A 14,741-nucleotide genomic window follows, 5' to 3' on the forward strand; every position below is an offset into this window, starting at 1 on the left:
TATAAATCCCATGGTGAAATAGTGCCAAAAATGGTCAAATTTGCTTCTTTTAAAGACAGAAAGATGTCCAAAGTCGTGCTGTATCCAACCTGTCTGGGCCTGGAAATAACAATAATGACAATAATGACAATGATGGTTTCTTTCATTTCCAATTTCTTATGAAAACATGTTTGATTGTCGGGAAATATTACCTTACTTGGAAATAGAAGAGCATTGGCAACAGGGAGGGCATCCAGCCGCAGAAAATCTGCCTGAATAAAGTTCCATCTGACCCGTGCAAGTATGAAAAAGCGGTCATTATGATGATGATGACAATGCTGCTATATATATACTTCTATGTGCCTATGCATCTGGTTATATTTTAATATACATCACTAACTTAGCATAGCAAGTTATCTCTGACAAAGATAGTGTTGCTACATACTTATGTGTGTTAATATATTTGGTCAACATTTAGATGTGTTAGGTAGCATTACTGCCATAGCAACCAATATTTGAATGAACATCTGTTTATAGGCTAACTGTGTGTTATCCTGCCCAAATAATAAAAATAACGACAAAACAAATTGTTGATTCAGAAGAGATTGTATTTACCACAAACACAGGAAGTTAAACAACGATAACTATTATAAAATATCCACTGCCTGACAGCAAAAGTATTTAGTAAAGAATAATGGAAAACTTATAGAAAATAGCTTAACCACGAAACCTGAACAAAACAAAATCGAAGCAAAAAAAAAAATTGTTTTCTGTCTCCAAGGAAACTGACAATTACAAAATAGTGAGATTGTCATAACAGACAGCTGTGAGGAGGAAAACAAAAAAGGAAAACACAAACAGAAAGCATAAATAAGTTAAAAAGAAAGATATAATAGAAGACTCATCAAGCCAAGTGAAATCGTAATCATGGCAGACATTGGTGTCATGCAACTGGTACGTAAAAAGCACCCATTACACTCTCAGAGTGGTTGGCGTTAAGAAGGGCATCCAGCCGTAGAAACCATGCCAAATAAGACTGGAGTCTGGTGCAACCCTTCAATTTACCAGCCCTGGTCAAACCGTCCAGCCCATACCAGCATGAACAAAGGACGCAAATCCCTCAGAACAGAATGTCAGTCCATCACAGGGTTACCCGTTTGCAGACAAGTGGACTGGAGCAATGTGAAATGAAGAGTTTTGATCAGGAACACACCACACCAAATGTTTGGAAATCAAAACCACAATCTTGTGAATATTTAATAATATTTAATATTTAGCATTAATATATTATTAAATAACAATATTCCCATGCTAGCATGGAGAAATGAATGTAACAAAAAAAAAAAAAATTAACCAAGGAAGAATGGAGAAGTGGTACATGCTGTGGATAGGAGTAAGAAGGTACAGTCAGATCCTTTTTAGCAAATATGGTACCTTTATACAAATAGGTACCATGAAAGGTACAGCTCCCTGCTGCAAATTGAAATTCTCCTATTGCCTGGGGAAAACACCAATTTTGACATAACATCAACAACAACAACAAAAGCAACAAATTAATATCTAGGGTACTTACTTGGACAATGGAATAAAACAGGACAGAGAGGAAATAGGGTAGCCATCCTGTACCCAGGTACTTCAGGGTAAGATAAGCGAATACCTCCAATATAAGTACGTGTCCCACATTTAGGAAAAAGAAACAGTAACTTGGTTTAAATAATCCCTGGAAATAAACAAGAGAAAAAGAAAAAAATGGAATTAAACAAAGAGGTTGGGGAGTGTGGGTGTCTGTAAGGGTGGGATAGGTATCAGAGCCATTGTAGGGTGTTATCTTTTGCAATGTGAAATTAATCCTCTTAATACTAACACACCAGAGATCAATTAAATTTGGATAGAGTGTGTGTGTGTGTGTGTGTGTGTGTGTGTGTGTGTGTGTGTGTGTGTGTGTGTGTGTGTGTATCATTATTATTATTATGAAGTTTCAAAATGGAGAGATTCAATGGGCATAAATTAAATTAATTTATATTCATTGAATCTCTCCATTTTCACACTTAATAATATTTTCATATTTTATAATATATTTATTGAAGAAATATCTCATTAAACCAGTATATCTTGGATAAAAATATTCCTAGAAGAGGTCTAAATATACTCATAGTGACTATATATATGTATATATATGAGAGTGGCTGTGGTAAAAAGCTTGCTTGCCAACCATATGGTTCCGAGTTCAGTCCCACTGCATGGCACCTTGGGCAAGTGTCTTTTACTATAGCCTCGGGTTGACCAAAGCTTTGTGAGTGGATTTGGTAGACGGAAACTAAAAGAAGCCCATGCATATGTATGGGAGACAGAGAGGGGAGGAAGGATAAAAATATGAACATACCATCTTCTCAGCCATTCTACGTAACTCTTCAAAATCTGCAGACATCTCCGTCACTGGGAATTCATCACTACACAAAGATCCAATGTGTAACGGCTTCAGGAATTTCCGTACAAATGACAAGTCGTTGTGGAAAGCACGAAATGCTTCCTGTAAAAAAGAATATTGAAAATAGAGTTTCAAAATTTAGAAATTTGTAAAACTACACAACCCAAAATTTATTTTTACACAAAGAGGAACAGGTCCTGTGATTTATAGGTATAAGAGAACATATTCTCATCATTCCGCCTGATATTAAAACACCTGGAAGTTGTAGACAAGAGAGATAACTTATGAGCTGGCAAAACACATACCTTGTGTACAAGTGTTCAATATTGTACATATACATACAGACACACAATCTATATTCCTGTGTATAAATATATATATATATAGTGAGAGAAAGAGAGACATGGCTGTGTGGTAAGAAGTTTGCTTCCCAGCCACATTGTTCCAGGTTCAGCCCTGCAGCATGGCACCTTGGGGAAATGTCTTCTACTATTGCCCTGGGCCAACCAAAGCTTTGTGAGAAGACGGAAACTGAAAGAAGCCCATTGTATATGTATAGTGTGTGTCTTTATCCACCACCATTACTTGACAACTGGTGCTGGTGTGTTTACATCCTATTAACTTAGCAGTTTGGCATAAGGAACTGATAGAATAAGTACTAGGCTCAACTAAAATTCTTCACAGCAGTGCCCCAGAATGGCCACATCTACTGACTGAAAGAAGAACAAAAAAAAGGAAGGAAGATAAAGAAATAGGTGTGTATGTATGTATGCATGTATACATACATACATATATATATATAATAAAAAAAAATCCAAAAATAAGTGTGTGTATATATGTATGCACATGTGTCTGTGTATCTGTATGCAAGTATGTATGTGTGTACATATGTGGTTGTGTGTGTGTGTGTAATGAGAAGGAAAAAAATAGAGGAATAGATGTGTGTGAGTGTATTTCACTCGATATAAGCTTACATAAATTTCATTTCAGCCACAAATATGTTATAATTATGAATATTTGCTGAGCACTTTTGTTGAAAAATACCTCACTAAGACAAATTGTGGTTAACATCATAGTAAAGTACATATATACATGGATCTTGTTACCATGTATGTGTAAACACACACACACACACACACACACTTGTTGTTCTTTATTTTTATTTTTTTAAATCAAAACCGAGACTTCATAAATTACTTAAAGAAACGTGTGAACTCTAAGCTTGAGAAATACATAAATAAAACACTCACTCACACACACACAAACTCCAGATGTTGTATTGATAGACTTTTCTCCTATTTGTAAACTCAAGCACACACATGTACATATGCATGTATCTCTCTCTCTCTATATATATATATATGTCTGCGTGCAAATGTATGTATTCAGAGACAGTCACACATGTATATATATATATATATATATATATATATATATATATATATATATATACACGCATTTCATAGACACCAATACATTTCTTTTCATATTACAGGAACCGACATTTCACACCAAGTTACTAGAAAATAACTCAGTGTGAAATAACTCGGCTTTTGAAATTTAAAAAAAAAAGAAAGAAAGCAACATAAAAGCTATAAACAACTACTTGCTGTATTGATTACCTTTGCTCTGATTTGTAAAGAGACAGAAACACACGTACACATGCACACACACACACATGCACGCGCACATACACACACAAACACACATATATATATATATATAAAGGTGCAGGCATGGCTGTGTGGTGAAGAATCTTATTTTGCAATCAGGTAGTTTTGCATTCATCCTCACAGCATGGCATCTTAGGGAAATGTCTCTTGCTATAGCCCTGGGCCGACCTATGCCTCGTGAGTGAGTTTGGTAGACAGAAGCAGTGTAGAAGCTTGTCGTGTGTGTGTGTGTGTGTGTGTGTGTGTGTGTGTGTGTGTGTGTGTGTGTGTGCGTGTGTATTTGTATCTGTACACTTGCACTGCTTAATAATGAGTGTCTGTTTGTTTATGTCCCTACAAATAAGCTGTTTGCCAAAAGAAGCCAAAAGAATAAATGGACTTCAAAACAAAATAAGTACTGGGGTTGAGAGAGAGAGAGAATATATGTTATATCATTTAATGTTTAGTTTCTTGCTATGTATTGTGTGTGTGTGTGTGTACATACATACATACAATTCACACACATTTGTATGTATGTATATATATATATATATATATATATATATATGCAGATGGAGAAACAGACAAAGATAATCAAAACATAGCCTGGAAGATAAAAGAATCTGATAAAATATTATTTCTGTAGAATGGAAATGTGTTGCCAATATAAATATGAAGATGGCCAACACTGCAGAGCGCTGGACTACAGTTCACTACCATTCCCAGCACCGTGCTTCAAATTTCTAACATCAAAATTAAGCGTTGGCTTCCTTCTTTCTTTCTTTTGTTTTGAATGGCAGAAGTGTAAATGTAACAATCTAAGCTAAGGCTAGGTTGAGGAAGAAGTTTGTGCGCCATGTTAAAATAATGATTTTTTTTTTAATGCAAGAATTTATTCAAAAACAACAACAACTATTCTTCAAAATAAAAACCACCATTTTCCACGACCTTCTGCCAACGATCTGCAAGTGTTCGGATTTGGTCAAAGTATGAATCCTTTGGCTTTGAATCGAAAAATTCTTGACAGGCTTCTTAAACTTCATTGAATGACTCAAATCGGTGACCTTTCATAAAGTGTTGCATTGATTGGAAGAGACCGTACACACACACACGACAGACTTCTTTCATTTTCTATCTATGAAATCCACTCATAAGGCTTTGGTAAGCCTGGGGCTATAGTTACTAGAACACACTTGCCTAAGGTACTGCATAGTGGGGATAGAACCTGAAACCATGTGGTTGAGAAGCAAACTTCTTAACCCACCCAGCGCCCCACCCCCTCCGTACCTATGATACACGTTAATTCAAGAGCAGGTTATTCAGCCGATCGACCAAATGACACCCCATTGTTAAATGACAGAATGACAGACGTCCATCGTACGTTGAGTGATCTACGTGTTGTATGTGAGAACAAAATCTATTCAACACAGGAAAAGAAGAAAAAAACGGCTAAGAAAAGGAAGAAAGAGATAGAAATTGATTCTTGCACATGTTTTACATAGCAACAAGTGTTATGTTCTTTTGATATTGATTGCTATGATAATTAGAAGCTTTCGTAATACTTTCAATCACTGGCCAAATATAAAAATACCCACAGATGCATAGCAACATTATCTCCGTCGGATATTAAATGTAGTGACACTAAACTGGACATTGCAGGTGAAATTAAACTGGACTGAGGTACATAGAGGTATGGTACTATAATTATAATAGCAACCAGCCTATAACGGCATCAACTGATGCATGACAAAACGATTGTCATGATACAAACTGGCAGAATTGTTAAAACAGTGAGGAAACTACTATAGGCAGAAGGCCTGAAATTCTTATGAGGTAGGCAATTGGTCAATTACACCCCAACCCCTGTGCTCAACTGGTACTTATTTCATCAAAAGTTGACCTTGGCAGAATTTGAACTCAGAAAAGTAAAGACGAATGAAATACAGCTCAGCATTTTGCGCAGTGTGCTAACAATTCTGCCAGCTTGCTGCTTTGCCATTAAAAATAATAACGAAGATCATTAACATCATCATCATCATCATTATCACCATCATCATCATAGTGGATTAGCAAACCTAGGCGAGCAACAAACAGATATGTTTTGTGGTATTTGGTTACAGACCATTACATCCTGAGTTCAAGTTCCATTCGGGTCAGTTTTACTTTTCATCCTTTTCAGGGGGAGTTAGTAAGGTAAATTACCTGGACACACATCCAGAGTCAAATGGGCTCAGGCATGGCCATGTGGTCGAGCGGTTTACTTCCCATCTATGTGGTTTCATGTTCAATCCCACAAAGTGACACTTTCGGTAGATGTCTTCTACAAACTGTAGCCTCCAGCCAACCAGTGCCTTACGAGTGAAATTTGGTAGACAGAAAGAATATGGAAAGCTACTCTGTGTGTGTGTGATTGAGTTTGTATTTACCTGCCATATCTTGGCAATTCAACAAAAGATGATTAAATAAAAATCTGATTTAAAAATAAGCACAGATGGCGGGGGCAGGGGTCAATATGATAGACTAAACCCTTAAAGGGGTTGCCCCAGCATGGCCTGAGTGCAATGACTGAAAACAGTAACAGAACAAAAGAATATCACTCTCTCACAGACACACTTGGTCTAGTGCTTACATCAAAAATCAGTAGTAGTAGTAGTAGTAGGGTACCTGTAATATACTAAAGTTCAATCTATCAGCATTCTTCTTTCTTATAACAGCTGACCCCAGTGCCTAGTCAGGAGACAGCAACCAAATAAACGTCCCACCATCACCACCATTATCTCAACAGGTACCACCATCTCTGTCACCACCACCCTCTCTACAACCAATGTCATCACCACTACCACCACCACTTCTACCAGCATCCCCATCTCTACCATCACCACCACCTCAACAAGAACAACAACAACATGTACACAGACATTTCAAAAGTAAATAGCTGCCCCTCGTTATACTTACCTGTGCAGGTACTACTCGTTACTACAATACCCAAAACAGGGTTTAAATCATTAAAAGCTACACAAGGCATGTCTACTAAATACTAAGATTATTTAAACGTATCGAAAGACATTGGTTTTGTTCCTGGAAATAAACAGCTTTCAAAACTGGTGTCTATTTACTTTTGAGGGGTCCATGTAACTCCCTTCCCATCCCTGCTTCCCCAGCAGAGTCCGTGGTAGGTGCAGTGTTGAGAGAGAAAGAGAGAGAGAGAGAGAGAGAGAGAGAAAACATTGCTGACCCATACATCCATCAATCTGTCCTGTCTGGCTCCTGACAAAATTCAACAAAATAAAGTCAAATACAACTAACATACTTTTTACATGTGTTCATTTGTTTTCTCTCACTCTCTCTCTCTCTCTCACACACACACACACACACTCTCTCTCTCTCTCTTTCTCTCTCTCTCTCTCTCTCACACACACACACACTCTCTCACTGTCTCATCCTCTAAATACACACACATCGTATAATACTCCAATAATAGCAAACCACATCAAGTTTCTGAAATGTTTCTGACAATCAAACAAACACTATACAGAACATCTACTCCTACTCCTCCACTACCACCACCACCACCACTGCCGCCGCCATTGTCATCTTTCAACATCACAATCATCTCCTACTCACCCTTTCACTCATGCACGCCATACCCTTGACATAAGTGCACATCTTCTTCTTCAACTTGCATTCAGTCGCTGGACTGCAGGCCAGGCTGTGGTAGGGGTGACTGCCTTGAAAGGTTTAGCCAAACAAGTTCACCCCCACACTACACCTCCACACCACATCCCTCGTACTTCTTTTTTTTAAAGTCTGATACTAATTCCATCAGTCTCTTTTGTCAAGCTACTACAAATGCCAAGACACGCACACATTATATTATTTAAAATGGTTTGATTCAGCCCCTTGGGACTCAAAGTTCCATAAGCTCCTACCAGAAACCCATCTATTTCATTCTTAGACTACTGAATGAAGAAACAAAGGTAGAAGTCCAAGACGGCTACTGGAAAATAGGCTGCTGTTGGTCAAGGCAGATCCTATGTTGCCAGAGTAAGATTGGTTGGTCAGTGATAACAGCTCTTTTAGAAAGGGGAATTTCTTTGACCATATATATATCTTCCCACATGGACTCAGACTCAACACAGAAGTCTACATCAAATACCTGGAGGAGGTAGTGCTGCCCTGGGTGAAGAGGGTGACTACTGGAAGACTCTATATGTCTGGCAACAGGACTCTGCATCATGCCACACAAGCAGAAGAGCCCATTCATGGCTGTCAGACTATTTCTGTGACCTCATCACCCCTACTTTGGTAAATATATCTGTTAAGAGGAGATGTCAGTGTTATTTTCATTTTTGCCTAATTTAAACTGACAATATGTTCACCGCACCCTGTATACACACACACACACACACACACATGTGCGCGTGCGCACATTCGCCACTGCCCCATTATGCGAATGATCAACATCACATGTCACATAAAATATCAGGCACCAAACCTGAACAAGGACATGCTCTCACAGAACCAAATATTTGCGACCAGAGAGAGAGAGAGAGAGAGAGGGGAAAAGGGAAAGAACAAAAAGAGAAAGTTTGTAAAATCATAAAAAAAGAAAAGACAGATAAATAAAAGGAGGAAGAAGAACGTAGAGCAGACTGATGATAGCAGGCTGTGGGCCAGGTCATAAATCAGTCTAAAGATATAAACATATATCTTTATAAAAAAGACATAAAACCATATACAGATTCGCACACACGTACACACACACGTGTGCATACGTGTGTGCATGTAAATGTCTTCTATAGCCCCAGGCTGACCAAAGCCTGGTGAGTGTATTTAGTAGACAGAAACTTACAAAAGCTCATCCTCTGTGTGTGTGTAGATATGTATATATACATATGTGTCTTTGTGTTTTTATGTTTGTCCCACCAAATGACAACTGTTGTTGGTTTGTTTACATCCCCTAACAGCAATTCAGGGGAAATGAAACTGATAGTCTAAGAACCAGGCTTAAAAGATAAGCAATGGGTGTCAGTTAATTCAACTAAACCCTTCAAGGAATTGTTCCAGCTTGGCCACAGTCCAAATGACTGAAATAAGTAAACGATAAACAAACTTCCTCCAACATAGTAATAATTCTACCAAATGATAATGGTTTCAAATTTTGGCACAAGGCCAGCAATTCCAGGGGCAGCGTAGTTGGCGTTAGGAAGGGCATTTAGCCGTAAAAACCATGCCAAAACAGACACAGAAGCACGGTGCAGGCTCCTGCCTGGCCAGGTCTTGTCAAACCACCCAAGCCATGCCAGCATAAAGGATGATGATGATGATGAACATGGAGACAGATAAAATGCCACCAAGCATTTTCCTCACCCGGATGATAATAAAATGAAGCAAAAGTCAAGACCTGGAGTTGATTGAAGTAGATAAGTGGCCTTGTGCCAATATTGCAGATCATTATCCTCTGTCGGGGAGTTGTCAGAGGCCATCGCATGGTTATATTTTTACAGTGTCAGAAACAGTGGCAAGGCTACAGCTCTCAGTGCTATTTGGACTTATTTTACAAGGGCATTCAATGTTTTTTCTTGTATCACTGTTAGACAGGAAATGTTCCTACATGACAGTTTAAAGCTAAGAAACGTTAAACATTGTGATTGTTCAACACACTTTATGTGCGTCAATTATTTGCATTCTCTTGTCAAATTGGCCTTGTAGGTTTAGGTCCGTCTTTAACTTCAGTTAATTTACGTTAACTAACACTACATATACATATATGTAAATAGATGAATAGCTGTATAAGGGGGCGACAAAAAAGTTCCTGGCTTTGGATAAAAGAAAATACAGGAGGATCAGTTAATCATGATGTTATTCAAAATATTCCCCTCTCAGATTCACACACTTACTGCAGTAGTCTTTCAGTTTTTCTAAACCCTGTAAAAAATCTCAAAAGGTTGGGCCTCCAACCAAGTCTTTCACGATAGCATTAAAACCAGGTCATATTGGGTACCACCTAGAAGAATTTTCGTCGAATGAATTAACCCCAGTCCTTATTTTTTAAAGACACACACATACAGATAGATATATACATATATATACAATAGGCCTTGTATTTCATAACTTAACTGAACTAATTAGATGCTAAACAAAGAATACTCTTTTTACTCTTAGCACACCTTACCAACCCACCTTTTCAGTCCCCTTTTCCCCTATTCTTTCTCACATATTCACCTTGGACCTTGACTTCACATCTCTCTCTCTCTCTCTCTCTCTCTCTCTCTCTCTCTCTCTCAGAATCAAACTACCATGTAAAGTGAGGAGCCTGTGTGATTTTGTCTGTGTGTATGTGCATCAGTATGGCGAGGGGGGAGGGGGTGGAACAGACCAACAGACAGATGTGCATACGTATGATGGACTTCTACACAGTTTCTGTCAACCAAATTCACTCACAAGGGATTGGTTTGTCTGGTGCTATAGCAGAAGATATTTGCCCAAGGTGCCACACAGTGGGACTGAACTCAAAACCACGTGGTTGCAAGCAAAGAGAGGTTCTTAACGACATGGCCATCTCTGTAATGTTGATGTCAAAACACAACAGCGTTTCTATAAACACAGATCAATAAAATAAATAACAGGCTGAAATAAGAAGTGGAATTGGGTGTGAATGTGGTGCCCCAGCATGGCCACGATCCAGTAACTGAGACCAGTAAAAGAATAAATGTAAAGAACATGAAGTTTCAATTTTAAATCTAGACAGAATCAGCCTAACTTTATATAGCCACAGTTTCACATTTGACATTTTTTAAAGGTTAAGTTAAAACAACTATCAGAGTGTTTTCTGATGACTGGTGTCAACTTACAGTGGAAGGCAACAGTTTCAGCTCTGAAAGTTCATTTGGGGACAAGGGAAAAAAAAGACAGACAGATGCACACATACGCAGTCATTTTGTTTGGAAGACTATTTAAAGTTTAACATTCTCTGATTTGACCATAACTGGACAAAGAGCACAAACAATGTCAGTGCTCTTTATAGTCTGGAACAGGGGGTTCTCAAACCAGGGTATGTGTACTCCTAGGGTTTACACAAGATAACTTCTAAGATTACAACTATTTCTTGTCCAATACTTAACTGTTCTATACTTGCACTATTACCTTGCTTGGAAACAGGTGAAGGCTGACAACAAAAAAGGGCATCCAACCAAAGAAAAATTGCTTCAATAAGCTCTATCTCACCCATACAAGCATTGAAAAGTGGACGTTAAAAATGATGATGATGGTGGCACACACACACACACGCATATGGCTTATATTATGCTACAAAACCATAAGTGCTCAATGGACTTGAATGTCATAAATTTATGTTAATTTATGTGAAATATACAAGGATTACATGAACCAAAACTGGGTTTTGTTGAGGTGGCTAACCACACACATCAGTGACACTGACACTGATAAGATGACTATCAGTGTAGTGTAGTGTAAATCAGTGACTGTTTTCCGTCACGGATCACAATCGTTCTGAAAATTCTCAAGGAAGAACTGGAGCTTGTGTTGGCAAACTGAATTAATTACCATATTTACTCTTGCCTAAGTCATATTATTCTATACTCAAGGCCAGCACTTGGGAAGTGCTGGGCCCAATTAGAGAATTATCAGTGAGGCCCTCTACTGTTTCCATTAACCAAATCAAACTCAAAAAGCATTGGTAGGCCTAGGGCTACAGTAGAAGACATTTGCCCGAGGTACTATGCAGTGAGATAGAACCCAAAACCACATGGTTACAAAGCAAGTTTCTTAATCATACAGCCATGCTTGTGCCTACTTAGCAAGTGAGGGATCGAGTATGGCAGTGGGTGAGTGGAGTGTGGCAGTGGCTGAGTGGAGTGTGGCAGTGGCTGAGTGGAGTGTGGCAGTGGCTGAGTGGAGTGTGGCAGTGGCTGAGTGGAGTGTGGCAGTGGCTGAGTGGAGTATGACAGTGTCTGAGTGGAGTATGGTAGTGATTGAGTGGTGTATGACAGTGACTGAGTGAAGTATGGAAGTGGGATTCTCCTGTCATAAAAGACAGGTGAGTGTTTCCTAGTTTCTTGCTGAACAACCTGCACAGGTAATATTTGTTTGTGCTGCACATAACCTCACCCGCTCCATCAAATCAACACTACCCAAACAGGTGCACTGAATGCCACATGTCAGATGTCAAAGTGGTCGCAGAGCAACATGAGAAGCGTTTTGCTCAAGAACACAACGTACTGCCCTGTCCAGGAATCAAAACCATGATTGTAAGATCGTGAGTGCAACCCCCTAAACACTAGGTGATGTACCTTCATAAAGCATCTTTCTCAAGCCCTATGGATTCGTAAGGGCCAACTTCATAGTTTCCACGATGTACATGTATTTACCCACTAAACAGAATGCTGGTCCATTACATGATTAGTCCCTTTTGCCAGCTGAATGGGCTGGAGCCACATGAAATGAAGTGTTTTGCTCAAGAATATAATATGTCACCCAGTCCATGAATTGAAATCACAACCTTATGATCATGAATCCAACACCCTTAACCACTAGGTCACATGCTTCCACTATGTACCTTCATTACAACAACCAATGAACAAAAAAAAAGGAAGACAGAAAAAGGCAGAAGCATGTCAAGTACTCACTGTAGCATCTTGTCCTGCATAATGTCCAATCACTTTACTCCCTCCAGGATGGCGCTGAGACCAATTTGTTATATTGTAAACCTGTCTGTCTATAACTAGCCAGCGGTCCTCTTTCTGGTTGTGTTTCTTGATTTCCTCCCAGGAATAGTATCTTTGTGATGAGTCAGTGTTGGGATTAGGCGAGGTTGTGTCGGAGTTCTCTCCGCCTCTTCCCATTTTTGCTTATCCTGAAGAGAGAGAAAAACAAAAAAAAGAAAATAAATAACAGAAATAATCTAAAAAGTAAAAAAAGAGAAATTATGGTTTGTTTTTTTGTTTTGTTTTTTCTTCTACATAATTCATTTTTGGAACAACGAATCTCAAAACAAACAAGCAGGCGGGAGATGTAGGGGCTATTTGATTACATCGGCCTCCAGTTCCTGAATGGTACTTTATTTTATCGACCTTGAAAGAATGAAAGGCAAAGTTAACCTCAACAGAATTTGAACTCAGAATGTGAAGCCAGAACAAATACTGCTCAGTGTTTTATCCGGTGTGCTAACAATTCTGTCAAATGCAATGCTTATTTATTACTTCAGCCTTAGCGAAGACAGAGGTATTGTTTTCAGTTGTGTTTGTTTGTCTGTGGACAAGATATCTCAAGAACCGCTGGATGGATTTTGATGGAACTTTCACGGATGTTTGGCCTCGTGACTGGCACAAACTGATTAGAGTTTGGGATCAATCTGGTACCGAAAAAGGATTCTGGATTATTTTTCCTGCTTTTTTACTTAATTTTTGAGAGCAGTCAGGTTCATTTTCAGTATTTTCGTTTGTGAGAGCAGTTGAGTTTATTTCAGATATTCTCATTTTAAAAATCATCTCTGGCTAATCGTTGAGGGGACGTTGGTGTTGCCTTGGCAGAGGTTTGCGCTCTCTGAGTGCTCTTGTTCATGTTGTTTTGAATAAATCCTGCATTATCTTGAAGCTTCAAGATTTCGCAGATGTAATTGTTCAATTACAGAATGTCATTGTAAGGTAAGTGTGAAAGGCTGGATCCACCCAGTTTGAACATAAAACAGAATATTTAGGCCAAATGTGGCTAACTCAAATGCTAAAGGACCAGTGCTGGAGTGCACAGCCCTGCAGTTCACCAATTCCTGGCAAACTGCCCATCCCATACCAGCATGGAAAAACAGATGTTAAATGACAATGATGTATAACGAGCCCTCAGTTCAGCATCCCCATCATCCTTGGGTACATTTACACAGGGTTTGCCGTTTTTTGTTTTACCTCTACCCTGTGGATGGGTGTCCTCGTAGCCATGAACAGTAGTCTTCTCCAGGACTAATAGCTTTATCAATGTGTACAGACATGTGTTCATATATTTGCTAAATCCAATCAGGTTATTATTGTACGTATTGTAAAACGTCTATTAATTACATGTTGATATTTCATTTAATTGATGTCTAGTAGTTGTTGCTATTGCAATGGTGGTATTGGTGGTGGTGATTGTGGTGGTGGTGGTGGTGGTGGTTGGTCTTGCAACTTGGGAGGTAATCCACTTATGTTGTATTTGTATAATGACAAATCATTATTATTATCATTATTAAGGTAGTGAGCTGGCAGAATCGTTGGCACGCTGGACAAAATGCTGAGTGGTATTTCACCCATCGCTATGTTCTGAGTTCAAATTCCACCAAGATTGACTTTGCCTTTCATCTTTTCAGGGTCAATAAATTGAGTACCAGTAAAACACTGGGATCGATGTAATTGACTAGTCCCGTTCCCCCAAATTTCAGGCCTTCTCCCTTCAGTAGAAAGGATTACTATTAAGGTGGTGAACTGGCAGAATCATTAACACACCGGACAAAATGCATTTCATCTTTATGTTCTGAGTTCAAATTCTACCAACGTCGACTTTGTCTTTCATCCTTTCAGGGTCAATAACTTAAGTACCAGTTGATCACTGGGGTCAATGTAATCAACTAGTCCCCTCTCCAAAAATGGCTGCCCTTGTGACAAAATTTAAAACCATTATTAATGACAGTGAAC

The 14,741-nt window shown here is 38.7% G+C and overlaps 1 protein-coding gene across 2 annotated transcripts in view; it reads right to left on the reverse strand.

The window, feature by feature from the left end:
- The window catches only part of LOC106867675 (acyl-CoA 6-desaturase), a 46,456-nt gene that overhangs the window by 8,345 nt on the left and 23,370 nt on the right, over positions 1-14,741 (reverse strand). For both annotated transcript variants that reach the window (XM_014912616.3, XM_014912624.3), the window contains exons 2-5: positions 12,708-12,934; positions 2,363-2,509; positions 1,553-1,699; positions 1-99 (exon numbers count right to left, since the gene is read on the reverse strand). The exon at positions 1-99 is cut by the window's left edge and continues 3 nt beyond it. In XM_014912616.3, coding sequence (XP_014768102.1) covers positions 1-99; positions 1,553-1,699; positions 2,363-2,509; positions 12,708-12,923 — 609 coding nt within the window. In that variant the 5' untranslated portion in view covers positions 12,924-12,934. The remainder of the gene's footprint in view (positions 100-1,552; positions 1,700-2,362; positions 2,510-12,707; positions 12,935-14,741) is intronic.

Source organism: Octopus bimaculoides, chromosome 22 (genome assembly GCF_046866305.1).
Source record: "Octopus bimaculoides isolate indiv1 chromosome 22, ASM4686630v1, whole genome shotgun sequence".
Taxonomy (NCBI): Eukaryota; Metazoa; Mollusca; class Cephalopoda; order Octopoda; family Octopodidae; genus Octopus; species Octopus bimaculoides.